We start from the raw sequence: 13,265 nt of genomic DNA on the forward strand, positions 1-13,265 counted from the left end.
CATTAGAATAGCTAAATTGACACAAAATCTTTACGGAAACTTTATTTTTTTTTTTTTTAAGGTAATTTAGGTCATTAAATACATGTCTTCTCTCACGTCTATTAAACAAATTTGTAATCAAACAAACATCTTAGAGATGCATTATTGACATTATAATGACAATTTAGCATTATTGACGATGTAAATGAATGAGATCTTTTTTTATTTTTCCATACATGTCATAGATAAAAAGAAATGACATCATTGACAAAGTTTGAATTTTCAATAAAATAATAATAAAAAGAAAACCAATCCCATCAATCAGAAACTCCTCATTCATTTGAATTCAACCACCGGTAATGTTGAAATTTTGTACCGATAAGATTAAACATATGGTATACCATTTTATATACATTATTATCATCATCATTAGCATTTTATTTTGACTTGGATTTTCTAGGTCAAAATGTCTACAAAATTGCATAATAATCTTGTTTGTCACCATAAACTTGGTGTCATTATAAATATAACTCCCTTTTAAGCTACAAATCCATCTTCCCATCAAAAGGTCCAAAAAAAAAAAAAAAAAAAATACTAAAATGGAAATTCTAAGATCTTCAATTTTGCTCTTATCATTTTCATATCTTGTCTTTTTTTCTTCAGCAACTTCAGCACCTGAAAATTTCTTTCAATGTCTTCTCCGGCACTCTCCACCGTCGTACCCTATTGCTCCGGCGATCTTTACCCCAAATAATGTTTCATTTTCTTCTGTTCTTGAGACTTACATTCGGAACTTGCGATTCAACACCTCCACAACTCCTAAGCCATTCCTCATTCTCACGGCTCTCCATGAATCTCACGTTAAAGTTGCAATTCTATGTGCTCGAATCCATGATCTTCAAATGAAGATTCGTAGTGGCGGCCATGATTACGAGGGCGTTTCTTACGTCTCCGATGTCCTCCCTTTCTTCATACTCGATATGTTTAACCTCCGAGACATCACGGTCGATGTCAAAACAAAGACGGCTTGGGTATATTAAATTATTTATTTTTATTCTAGACATTTTCTCTCCATTCATCATCTTCAAAATTAATACACACATCTATACGTAATATTATTATTAATATTAATTGAAAAAGAAATAACGTAATGGAAGAGTATTAAATTGTTGTAAATTATTATTAAAATTTGATTGCCTACATTAATCATTTATTCATATTTTTACCAGGTCCAAACTGGAGCAACTTTAGGGGAAGTATACTATAGAATTGCAGAAAAAAATAAGTTCTACGGCTTCCCCGCCGGAGTGTGCCCCACAGTGGGCGTCGGCGGTCACTTTGGTGGTGGTGGGTACGGTAACATGATGAGGAAATACGGCCTGTCAGTGGATCAAATCATCGATGCGAAGATAGTCGACGTCAACGGGAAGCTTCTGGACCGAAAAGCAATGGGAGAGGATCTATTTTGGGCCATCATAGGCGGTGGAGGATCGAGTTTTGGTGTCGTTGTAGCGTACAAAATCCGAATGGTTCGTGTGCCGGAGACGGTGACCGTGTTCCGAGTACAAAGAACGTTGGAACAAAATGATTTGACGGAGATAGTAGATGAGTGGCAGCGTGTGGCACATGTGATTGACAATGATTTGTTCATAAGAGTAACGTTTGATGTTATTAATGGAACAGAGAAGGGAAAGAAGACACTAAGAGCGACGTTTCTAGCGATGTTCCTAGGAGATTCCGAGAGGCTTTTGTCTGTCATCAAAAAGAGCTTCCCTAAACTTGGTTTGAAGAAATCTGATTGCCTTGAAATGAGTTGGCTTCAATCTGTCCTCTTTTGGACAAATTTCCCACTAGGTAAACATTCTTTTTACTCTCAGTACAAATTACTTATTTGGATAAGGCTTTCTAAAACATCTCCAAAATAAAATATTAGACATGATACGAATTAAGCTAGATAATTTTTTTAATTAGAAATATAAATATTTTTTGTTGTTCTTTCTCTTGGTTTAAAATTTAAAATAATTCAAATATGTATTTAAATTTTCAAATGTTAAGGATAATACCCGTTTTAATAATTATTTGATTTGAGTTTTTAGTTTTTTTAAAAAAATAACCTCACAAATACTACACTCACCTTTAGATTTTTTAAAAAAAATTCTAAAAAAATGTGTTAACAAAGTCAACTTTTTACGGAACTAAAAAAAAAAAAAAAATTCTTTTGAAATTTGACTGAGGATTTAAAGGTTTTTTTTTTTTAAAAAAAAAAAGAAAAACACACCATGTTATAAAAAAATAAAAAAAAACAAAAAAAATAAATAAGAATAAATTTAAAAAATAAAATAATTATAACTAAGACCTCATTTGGTAACCATTTGATTTTTTGTTTTTTGTCTTTTAAAATTAAACTTATTTCATCCATATTTCTTATAATAATATGCATCTTTCATAAATACAATGATTGAATTTTTAGTCAAATTCCAAAAACAAAAATAACTTTTTGAAACTTACATTTTTTTTAGTTCTCAAAATTTGACTTAATTTTTTAAACAATCGGTGAAAAATAGATAACAAATAAAAAAATTTGGAAGTGAGAATATGTTCATAGACTTAATTTTAAAAAATAAAAATAAAAAACAAAATAATCACCTAAGGCGTGAAGTTTTGGGATTGAGGGATAAAGTAAGGAAAAGAAACATCTACCAAAAAGTCGTTTTGAATGTTGGAATCAAATTTTTCTTTAATAAAATGAGTTTGAGAAAAAAAGGTCGTTTTGAGTGTTGGAATCAAATTTTAAAAATTCAATTTTTTATCGTAATTTTGATTATATGAATCTCTCTCAAGTTTTCATAATATATTGAAATGACCAAAATACCCTCACACTATCCTTCTCAAATCTCTCAATATTCTATCGTGGTCGATTATAGTGTTTTAAATACAAACTTGAATATATTAGTTCATTCTTTATACTAAACCGAATTACAAAGGCATGCATTAATTAAAACACTTTTTAGAAAATATAATTCTAACCCTAATTTTTGAAAGAAAAAGATATCTACAAAAAGACAAACCCTAACTAAAGTTACCCCTCATTGAAATTGATTTGTGACCACAGGCACATCAGTGGATGCCCTACTATCCAGAACCCCACAAGTACTGACACATCTAAAAAGAAAGTCAGATTATGTGAAAACCCCAATTCCAAAGGAAGGACTCAACAAAATATGGAAGAAAATGATAGAACTTGAAAAACCCATGTTGACATTCAATCCTTATGGTGGAAGAATGGCTGAAATCCCATCAAATGCAACTCCATTTCCTCATAGAGCTGGAAACTTGTGGAAAATTCAATATGCAACAAATTGGGATGAAGAAGGAACCCAAGAAGCCAAACATTTTATTGACTTAACAAGGAAACTTTACAAATTTATGACACCATTTGTGTCAAAAAATCCAAGAACTGCCTTTTTGAACTATAGAGATCTTGATATTGGTGTAAACCACAATGGCAAGAACAGTTACTATGAAGGAAGAGTTTATGGAATTAAATATTTTGAAGGTAACTTTGAGAGGTTGGTGAAGATCAAGACCAAGGTTGATCCTGACAACTTTTTTAGGAATGAACAAAGCATTCCAAGGTTTCCTCATGTTGGACGATGAAAGCTGATTTGTGTTCTTTCTCCGTTGTTGTTTGTCTTGTTCATTGTCATGTGAAGATCGGCTTCTTTTTTTCTCCTAAAATACAAGTGTGTAAGTTATGTGATATAGATGTGATGATTAGGTTGAAAAGCCATTCTTGATAATGTATTTTTTATGTATGTGAAAGTGAAAGGGCTCCTTTCAAATTATCTTTTATTCCGTGCGTTTATAATTATTCTCGAAAGATAATACTTTATTCAAAAAACGTATGTGAGAAACATGTAATCGTAAAGCAACAACATCAATCGAAATATAGAATTTGAAAACTATTACATAAAAACATACGAATTGAGAGTAATACTTGGTCGCAATATCATATAACTAATGAAGAGATCCAATTTAGTTGAGTGTAAAGTGAGGGAAGGAAAATTACATCTTCCCAAACTTACATTGACACACTTTGCCCTAGATGATCTTGCCCAACCAAAGAATGTGAACTGTTGATGATATATAGCTTTCAACTAAACTATGAAATATACTATAAACTTATAGAAAACTAATGCTAAAAAATAATTTGATCCCTAAACTATCATGAAAGTAACAATTTAGTCCCATGAACTTTGGTTTCTAATGATTTAGTCTTATACTTTCAATTTCGTAACAATTTAGTGAAGAAAATCGGAAGCGAGATTTCCATGAGCAACGGAATAAGACTATTCCAAATTACAATCATGAATTAACTTAATATTTATAGTCGACTTGAATACAAACGATTATGCAAATCAAATGCAGAAATTACAGCATGAACAATACAAATGCATAGAAAGCAAACTCTACGCACATAGGCAGAAACGTCTCCACGCTCCGTTGCGCACTCTGATCGCTCAAACAACAGCAACCACGAACACCCGATCTACACGACCGTAACACTGCACGAACACTTCGCACTCGTCCTCAACGATCTCCTTGGTCACTAACAACTCCGCAACACGAATGGCCTCGACAACACCACGAACGGCCTCTAGCAAACCTCGATGGTGTCAAGTTGAGTCTGACACCACCAACAAGGCGACCTCGGTATTCTCGATGAAAGAATCCAGAGGGTGGGCTCTATTCAAACTTGGTATGAGGCAGATGAACGAAGGAAACAACGATCGCGTACACGACTGGGCAAGTGGGAGATGGTGGAGACCTATCGAATGGGTCGATGCCCAATCGTTTAGATAAGGCTATGCGATCATCTATCAAAAGCTATGCGATCATTTAGCTCATTGGTTAGCTTGGTCTGTCGCCTACAGACACTACACGATCGTTTACCTTGGGATAGCGATCTTCTACAAAGCTATGCGATCATTTAGTAAATACTACATGATCGTTTAGCTCACACTGCACGATCGTTTAGCTAGCTCAACCGTCGTTTAGTAAATCTGTATTTACTTGACGACCCGTGAGTTGCTTTGCGCCGAAAGAAAACACTCAAAACATTTTTCAATCTTTTGTTTGTGAAAAAACCCTTTTTCAAAATAGGAAACCATTTTTCTTTTAAACTCACGGTTACTATGATCCAATAACCACCCACTACTTTGGTTATTTAAAAGAAAAAAGAATTAATTATCCAATAATTAATATTATTATAAACATAAATGATAACCAACTTATCATACTATATTTATAACCTATAGTTTTAATATTTCATCTCATGAAACATATAAACCATAGTTCTTTTTCTATTCTATGGTACTTAATGTTAATCTCATTTACATCAATCCTCCACTAGATGTATCTTATACATCATACCGATTATTCATATATAATCAAAATACCTCTTGTCAATTTGAACATTTCAAATCAAACCAAGAACTTGATCCTCAACTGAATCCAAGCTACCAAGGAGATCTCATGGACCTGTAGCTCGAAGCTTCAATGGTACATGAATAATTGACTAAACTATTTAGTCACGGATCCACATCCATTAATTGCCAGGCACTCCACTAAGATCGACAGCTGAACTCTCCTTACTACAGATATATTATGTGTTCCTTAACCAATGAGCAGTGCGACAACCCTTCACAGATTCCTCGTAAGTATAAATGGGCCAATAACCGTTTTGCCCCTGTAGTTACATCTGTCTATTTAAGTACCACTGATTCCTCTAATGAACATAAATCATAGTCCTACTATGACTGAGTCTTCTCTTCCAAAGAGAAGCTGTGGCCACTATGCTCAAGCCCCGGAATCAGCCCTTAAGGGAGCAATCTCTTTACTTATCCCTGCTTCAGGAAAGAAGTGAATTCCATCTTTTGGATTGAATTCCTAGCTCCAGATCAGACAAGTCCCCAAAAAGGATGGCATGTTGATGTGGCAATCTGGCCACTCTCACCCATACTAATCAAAGGACCGCTTGAAAGGCAGAAGTTCCCAAAACACAGACAGTCAGGATTGGTACTCATTGGTCGTTTAGGTGAGATGCAGTCTCTAGTATCAATGACATTATATACAGAGGTCTAGTCATCTCGTGGTCTATATCTTATACAACATCTTTGTATAGGACACCCCCGCTTCACGTCTCACATGAATGGTCAGGATCTATCATCTATAGTAGTTTACAATACTTGAAAACCTCTACAAAGCGGGCCGTATCCGTAATGTCACCATGATCAGGTATCCTACCTTAATCCTTATACTAAAGACCAATTTAGGTTATCACTTAAGGCATGATCCACTTGTATATCACATATACATGCTTAAGTTCACATAAGATAACCAAGAAGCTTTGTTTATTGGATATGAGTAAATGTCAGAATTAAATAACACTTATTTTATTCATTGAACAATGTGTATCTTTATAAAACAACGAGACTCCGAGAGAATTAGGACACCAATCCCAACATTTAGTCCCTAAACTTTAGTACGTTCCTCTAAACTTTTCGGTATACTCTGGCCACATTCAAACCTGTCGCCCCTTGATTGCCTAGATGGCGCTACCAACACATATTCAAGAAGCATAAGACAACCATCTCGCGGATACAAGATTAGCTCATATTGAATTTTCATTTCTCATCAAGTCCACCATCACAAGCCTACTTATAAAACCATACATATCACGGTAAAATAAAATTAGGTTCCAAGCCACATATAAATCCAGTTGATATCAAATCAACGATAACTTAAAAGTCATTATTCAAAGCATTTTTGTAATCGTGAACAAGTAAACAAATCATGCCAACACATTTTGCAAATCATAACATACTATTATACTTATATACTTTTTATATAAAATACTTAAAATAAAACCACTCACAATCACGGGCAAAAATTCCTTGATATACAAACCTTTCCAATCTCAATTTGACCTGAAACAAGATCCTAGGGTTACTAGACACTTACATGAGGTCAAAATAACCCTAAAAACCCTTTGTGATTCCATAACACCAATCAAACACGATTTAAGCTCTAAATCATTACATTATGCACTTTAAGAACATTTTCCTTAAAGTACCCAGAAAAACTCAAAAATCACTTTAGTGCTCGAAATTATTTATTTTAGGGCTAAATATCAAGAAAATTCTACTTGGGCTTAAAAAATACTCACCAACACACCAAATGGCAAAAAACATGTCAATGGGTGTCGAAAATGGCCATGGGCACTTGGCTGGGCTTGTGGAAATGCGACAACAGGCGTGGGTGTGTGGCAGTCGCGTGGTGGGGCACGTTGGGGGGTGCGAAACAAGCCAGAGGACACACAGATGGGCGTTGGCATGCGGTAGGGTGTGGACGTGCATGCACGAGTATGTACGTGTGAGATTGTGCGCGCCTGGCATGCGTGGGATGGGCATGTGTGCATGCGTGGGGGTGCAATTGGGCGAGTTGGTGGTAGGTTGGGCGACCGCCCTGCTCTGTTTTTCTCCTGTTTTTCCAACATATTTTTAGACTTTATTTCATAATATTCGGCCACAATCGCTTCAAATTTTTTTTTATAGAACTCAAGAGAGACCTTAGAACAGACTAACCTTTAAATTTCGAGCTTTAAATCCCACTAAAAAGGGCCAAAGCTGCCATTTAAATCAATATTCTCTTATTTGCCCTTTTTTTGACAACCTTTGATTTCTTCACGATTTCTCAACTTTTCTGGCCTCAAATCTTCATGGCAGCCCTAGGATTTGTTCTTCACTCCTTCCTCTTACATTTCATTTAAAAATTTAATGATTTACAAGGGTAAATTGGAAGAACCGACCTTCCAAAAACACCCTTTCTTCCTAGTCGAATTCTGCCTTTCCTCCCCTAATGAAAATCCACCAAACTACTTCCCAAGTTCAGCTACATGGCTCCCCTTTATTTCATCCCCTTTCCTTCACCTTAAAATAATATTAATATCAAATATCCCAATTTTTTTTAAAACTCCTTCGTCATATTTTCCCTTCTTAGATACTTAGAAAATTTCAAATTATACTGTTAGTCTAGTTTAACCTCAAGTATATACATATAAAGCCACTTAAGTTAAGTACTTGCCACCTTAAAGACATTAAAACTTGGATATGCACACAAGAGGTACTTAACCCAAATTTTATATTTTCTAACTTATTCTCAAACTTAAGTAAGAGAAAAGGAATGAGGGCTTACAAGTCAGTACCCCGTTCTTGGGAATTTCATCCTCGAAGTTCAAGAGAAGTCATCAAGACAATAACTGAGGGTATATAGCCCTCATTTGTTGTTCACTTTCCTAGTTGCTTCTCCACTGCATGATTTTTCCTCAACACTTTAACTATTGAAATTGTCTTGTTTCTCAATACTTGTTCCTTCCCGTCTAAGATTTGTACAGGTTCTTTCTCATAGGACAAGTTTTTCTTAAGTTGTACCGGTTATGTTTCTAGGACATGTGATAAATTAGAAACATATTTATGTAACACTGATATGAGGAACACATCGTTTATCGTGGAAAGCTCCATTGGCAATGCCGAACATTAGGTTGATGATCTTATGCATTACAGAACTTCGTAGAGTCTTATATATCTCAGACTTAGTTTTCCTTTTCTACCAAAACGTAAGACTCCTTTCCAAGGAGAAAGCTTCCGGAAAACTCTCTCTCCCATCTCAAATTCCAGATCTCGATGGCACTTATTAGCATAACTCTTCTGGCGATCTTGAGTCATCTTAAGTTTTTCCCTGCGACCTTAATGGTATATGTAGTGATCTGCACTAATTATGGACCAAGCAAATTTCTTTCACCAACTTCATCCCAACATATAGAGGTTCTACATTTCCTCCCACACAAAGCTTGATACAGAGTCGTTTCAATGCTAGAATGATAATTGTTATTATATGAGAACTCCATTAGTGGAAGATGAGAATCTTAGTTGCCGTTAAACTGTAGCACACAGGCAAGGAGCATGTCCTCTAAGATCCAAATAGTTTATTGTAATTGTCCATCTATTTGAGGATGAAAGGTTGTACTAAATCTAAGTTTAGTACAAAGAGCCTATTACAAACTTGGTCAAAATTTAGATGTGCATCTCAAATCTCGATCAGAGATAATCGATATCAGTGCTCTATAACGACTAACAACATCTACTACGTACATCTTAGTGAACTTATCCAAAGAATAAGTGGCATTAACTGGAAAAGAACTCGCTACTTTAGTCAACCTATCAATTCTTACCAAGATATTATCATGACTATTTTGAGTGTGAGGATATTCTAACAAAAAGTCCATGGTAACATGATCCCATTTCCATTATGACCCTGGAAGTGGGTTTAAAAGTCAAAGTATTTTCAGTCAAATAGGTTTAACCTGTTGGCAAATCATACACTTCGATACATATTCAACTATTTCATGTTTCATTAAGATTTGTATGCTACTAAAGACCTTCCTAGAAAAATGTATCTTAGGGAGAAATTCTTCACGTTTAAAATAGATTCATCTAAAACATTATCTGACAATTTAGATGAGTTCAAGAAGATAGTTACTGAATTTAAAACTCTAGGAGAAGTTTTAGGTGATGAAAACGAAGCCTATGTGCCCCTAAACTCTTTGCCTGAACAGTATAGAGAAATTAAGAATGCTCTAAAGTATGGAAGAGATAGCATAAGCACATACATCATAATCCCAGCCCTTTGAACCAAAGAGGTTGAGCTACAGGTTAACAAAAAGGAAAAACCTAGTGGTGAAGGACTGCTTGTAAAAGGAAACTTCAAACGAAACCACTCTAAAGACAAGGAACCTCATAACCCAAAAGAAAATAAAATGTAAGTATTGTAAGAAGAAAGGACATCTAATAAAAGACTGTTTTATTTTAAAGAGAAAGAACCAAGAGAAAGAGAAGGATTGAAAAGGAAAACAGGCCGAGGCATTTGTTGTAGAGGGTTCATTCATTTACTCAGATGCCTTAACCTCAACTCTGGACAGATCTAATCATATAAACCATCTAGGTAAACATGATTGGGTTTTAGGCTCCGGATGCACCTACCATATGATATCAATGAGACCCTGGTTTAACACCTTTAAGGAAATAGAAGGAGAAATGGTTTATATGGGTAACAACCAAGCCTGTAAAATTGAGTGCATTGGCTCTGTTTCCATGAAACTCAAAGATGGAACTATCAAACTTCTTAGGAATGTGAGATATGTTTCTCTATTTAAGAGAAATCTAATCTCCTTAGGCATGTTAGATGCTATAGGATGTGAATACATGGGTAAAAGAGGAACTCTTGAGGTGCTAAAGGACTCTAAAGTTATGTTAGTTGGGGAAAAGGTAAATGACTTGCTTATGATCAAAGGGGTAGAGATGATGATTGGAGCTTATGTAGCCACAACAAATGATATTACCAAGGCTGATTTATGGCACAAAAGACTATCTAACATAAGTGCCAAAGGCCTAGAAGTTCTATCTAATCAAGATATTCTCCCTAAAATTCTTTCAAAAGAACTAACCTTTTGTGAGCATTGTGTTTTAGGGAAAGCCACAAGGCATAGTTTCGCTAAAGCACAATATACCACAAAAGCTATCCTAGATTACATACACTCTGACCTATGGGGTCTAGCTTCTACACCTAGCCTAAGTGACTCGAAGTATTCACTTTCTTTTATTGATGATTTCTCTAGGAAAAGTTGGGTCTACTTCCTTAAAACTAAAGACCAAGTGTTTGATAGGTTTAAGGAATGGAAACTCATGATAGAGAAACAAACTTATAAAGAAATTAAATACTTAAGAACTGATAACGGGTTGGAATTTTGTAGTGAAGAGTTTAACAAATTCTGTAAAGAAACAGGAATTACTAAGCATAGGATAGTTAGATACACTCCTTAACAAAATGGAGTTGTTGAAATACTCAATAGGACAGTCATGGAAAGAGTTAGATGTCTCTTATCTGATGCAATTCTAAGTTAAAACTACTGGGCAGAGGCTGCAAGCTACACAGTGTACACCTTAAATAGGTGTCCACATTCCTCTCTAATTTTTTTTGACTCCTGAAGAAAAATGGACCACACATCCACCTAACATAGATAATCTAGGGTATTCAGATGGGTTGGTTACATACATCAAAATCAGGTAAAAGTAAAATCTAGGGCAGTAAAATGTATGTTTGTAGGATTTTGTAAGGGAGTAAAAGGTTTTAAAATGTAGAACCCTACTGAAAAGAATTTTATTATAAGTAGAGATGTCACCTTCAGAGAAAAATAAATGTTTATGCAAAAGGAAAGGACAACCTATGAAGTTCCTAATAGCCCTAACACCACTAGGATTGAGGTGGAGTCACCTAAAGCTTCTTCCACTAACCAAAACCCTCCTATAGATTTAGAAGAAGAAGAGGATGTCTCAAATGAGACCACTGGGAATATTGAAGCTGTCCCTAACCTAAGTCAGTATTCTTTAGCTAGGGATAGACAGAGAAGAGTGATAGTTCCTCCTGTTAGGTATACTGAAAATAGCTATATGAACCTAGTTCTAAATGCCACAATAGCTCTTAATGACCAAGAACCAACTACTTTTGAAGAGGCAGTGAACTGCCCTTATGCTATGTCTTGGATTCAAGCTATGTGTGAAGAGATGGAGTCACTCACTGCCAATAAAACCTGGACCCTAGCTTCTCTTCCTAAAGGTTGTAACTTATAACTTCTAAATAGATTTATAAACTAAAGAAAGGTTCTACTAAAGATGAAAGACCTAGATATAAGGAAAGGTTAGTGGCTAAAGGATTTACTCAGAGAGAAGAAATTGACTATACTGAAATCTTTTCACCAGTAGTGAAACAAACCTCTGTTAGGCCTCTTTTATCACTAGTTGCTCAGTATAATTTAGAACTAGATCAACTACATGTTAAAATTGCCTTCCTACATGGAAACCTAGATGAGGTAATATATATGGTTCAGACTAAAGGGTTTGACAAAAAAGGCAAGGAAGACCTATTTTGTCTCCTAAACAAATCAGTATATGGTTTAAAACAATCCCCTAGATGCCAATACAGGAGGTTTAATGACTACATACAGAGTATAGGTTTTCAAAGGAGTTCCTATGATATTTGTACTTATATCAACTCTACTACCTGTAAGGACAAAGTCTATCTATTACTCTATGTTGATGATATGCTACTAGCTGGAAAGTCTAAGGAGGGTTTAACTCATGTAAAAAATATTTTAAAGAGAGATTTTGACATGAAAAACTTGGGTCAGTCTAGAAAGATCCTTGGGATTGAAATTCAGAGAGACAGAACAACCTCAACCCTAACCATAAGTCAACTAAGCTACTGTGAAAAAGTTATAAACAGATTCAATATGGCAAATGCAAAACTTGTTACTATTCCTATTGCTACAAACTTTAAACTCTCCTCTGAGAACTCATCAAAAGAGACAGATATAGAACATTTGACTCAAATGTAATAAGTTCCATACAATTAAGCAGTAGGGAGTCTAATGTACTTAATGATATCTACTAGATCAGACTTATCATACAGCACTAGTTCAGTCAGTAGATACATGTCTAACCCTGGAGAAAGATATTGGGAAGCAACAAAATGGATTTTAAGATATCTTATTTGGTCTAAACAGTCAAAATTAACATATCAAAGTACTAATGAATCAAATTTAGAACTATATGGATATGTTGATTTGGATTTTGCAATTGACCAAGACAAAAGGAGATCTCTAACAGGTTACCTATTCTTATTTGGTTCTAACTTGTTATGTTGGAAAGCTAATTTACAGTCAATCACAATATTGTCAACCATAGAAGCAGAGTATATGGCACTTTCAGAAGCAATAAAGGAAGCTTTGTGGTTAAAAGGACTCATGAAGGACTTTGGTATTTATCAAACAGTAGTTGAAATCTACTGTGATAACCAAAGTGCCATTCACCTTTCCAAAAGCCCTCAGTATCATTCAAGGACTAAATATATAGACATCAAGTATCACTTTTTCAGAGACAGAATAAAGAAAGGAGAAATCGAGGTGCGAAAAGTTCATACCACTGAGAATGCAGCCGATATGCTTACCAAACCTGTGAGTAAACTTAAGCTTTTAAGCTGTCTTGGTTAGATCGGGATTCTGCTTCCTGAAAAATGGTGAAGACATGTTAAATCATGAAGGAGAAGAAGTTACATGTTGAGCTTAAGGTGGAGATTTAAAGAATATAAGCTCATACATCAACATCAAGAAG

General features: G+C 34.9%; 1 protein-coding gene across 1 annotated transcript; it reads left to right on the forward strand.

Moving 5' to 3' along the window:
* Positions 1-519: 519 nt before the first annotated feature.
* On the forward strand, positions 520-3,831 carry LOC120083412 (berberine bridge enzyme-like 8). Its single transcript, XM_039039165.1, has 3 exons — positions 520-1,010; positions 1,209-1,833; positions 3,092-3,831. The coding sequence occupies exons 1-3, from the start codon at positions 579-581 to the stop codon at positions 3,634-3,636; spliced, it is 1,602 nt and encodes a 533-aa protein (XP_038895093.1). The 5' UTR covers positions 520-578; the 3' UTR covers positions 3,637-3,831.
* The last annotated feature ends 9,434 nt before the right edge of the window (positions 3,832-13,265 follow it).

This window comes from Benincasa hispida, chromosome 8, assembly GCF_009727055.1.
Source record: "Benincasa hispida cultivar B227 chromosome 8, ASM972705v1, whole genome shotgun sequence".
Lineage (NCBI taxonomy): Eukaryota > Viridiplantae > Streptophyta > Magnoliopsida > Cucurbitales > Cucurbitaceae > Benincasa > Benincasa hispida.

What these genes read in the sequence shown, in the direction of transcription:
- LOC120083412 (XM_039039165.1), top strand. Translation starts at nt 579, where the DNA reads ATGGAAATTCTAAGATCTTCAATTTTGCTCTTATCATTTTCATATCTT. An exon ending in TCAAAACAAAGACGGCTTGG is followed by an intron (nt 1,011 to 1,208) that starts GTATATTAAATT and finishes TATTTTTACCAG; the next exon opens with GTCCAAACTGGAGCAACTTT. An exon ending in TTGGACAAATTTCCCACTAG is followed by an intron (nt 1,834 to 3,091) that starts GTAAACATTCTT and finishes TTGTGACCACAG; the next exon opens with GCACATCAGTGGATGCCCTA.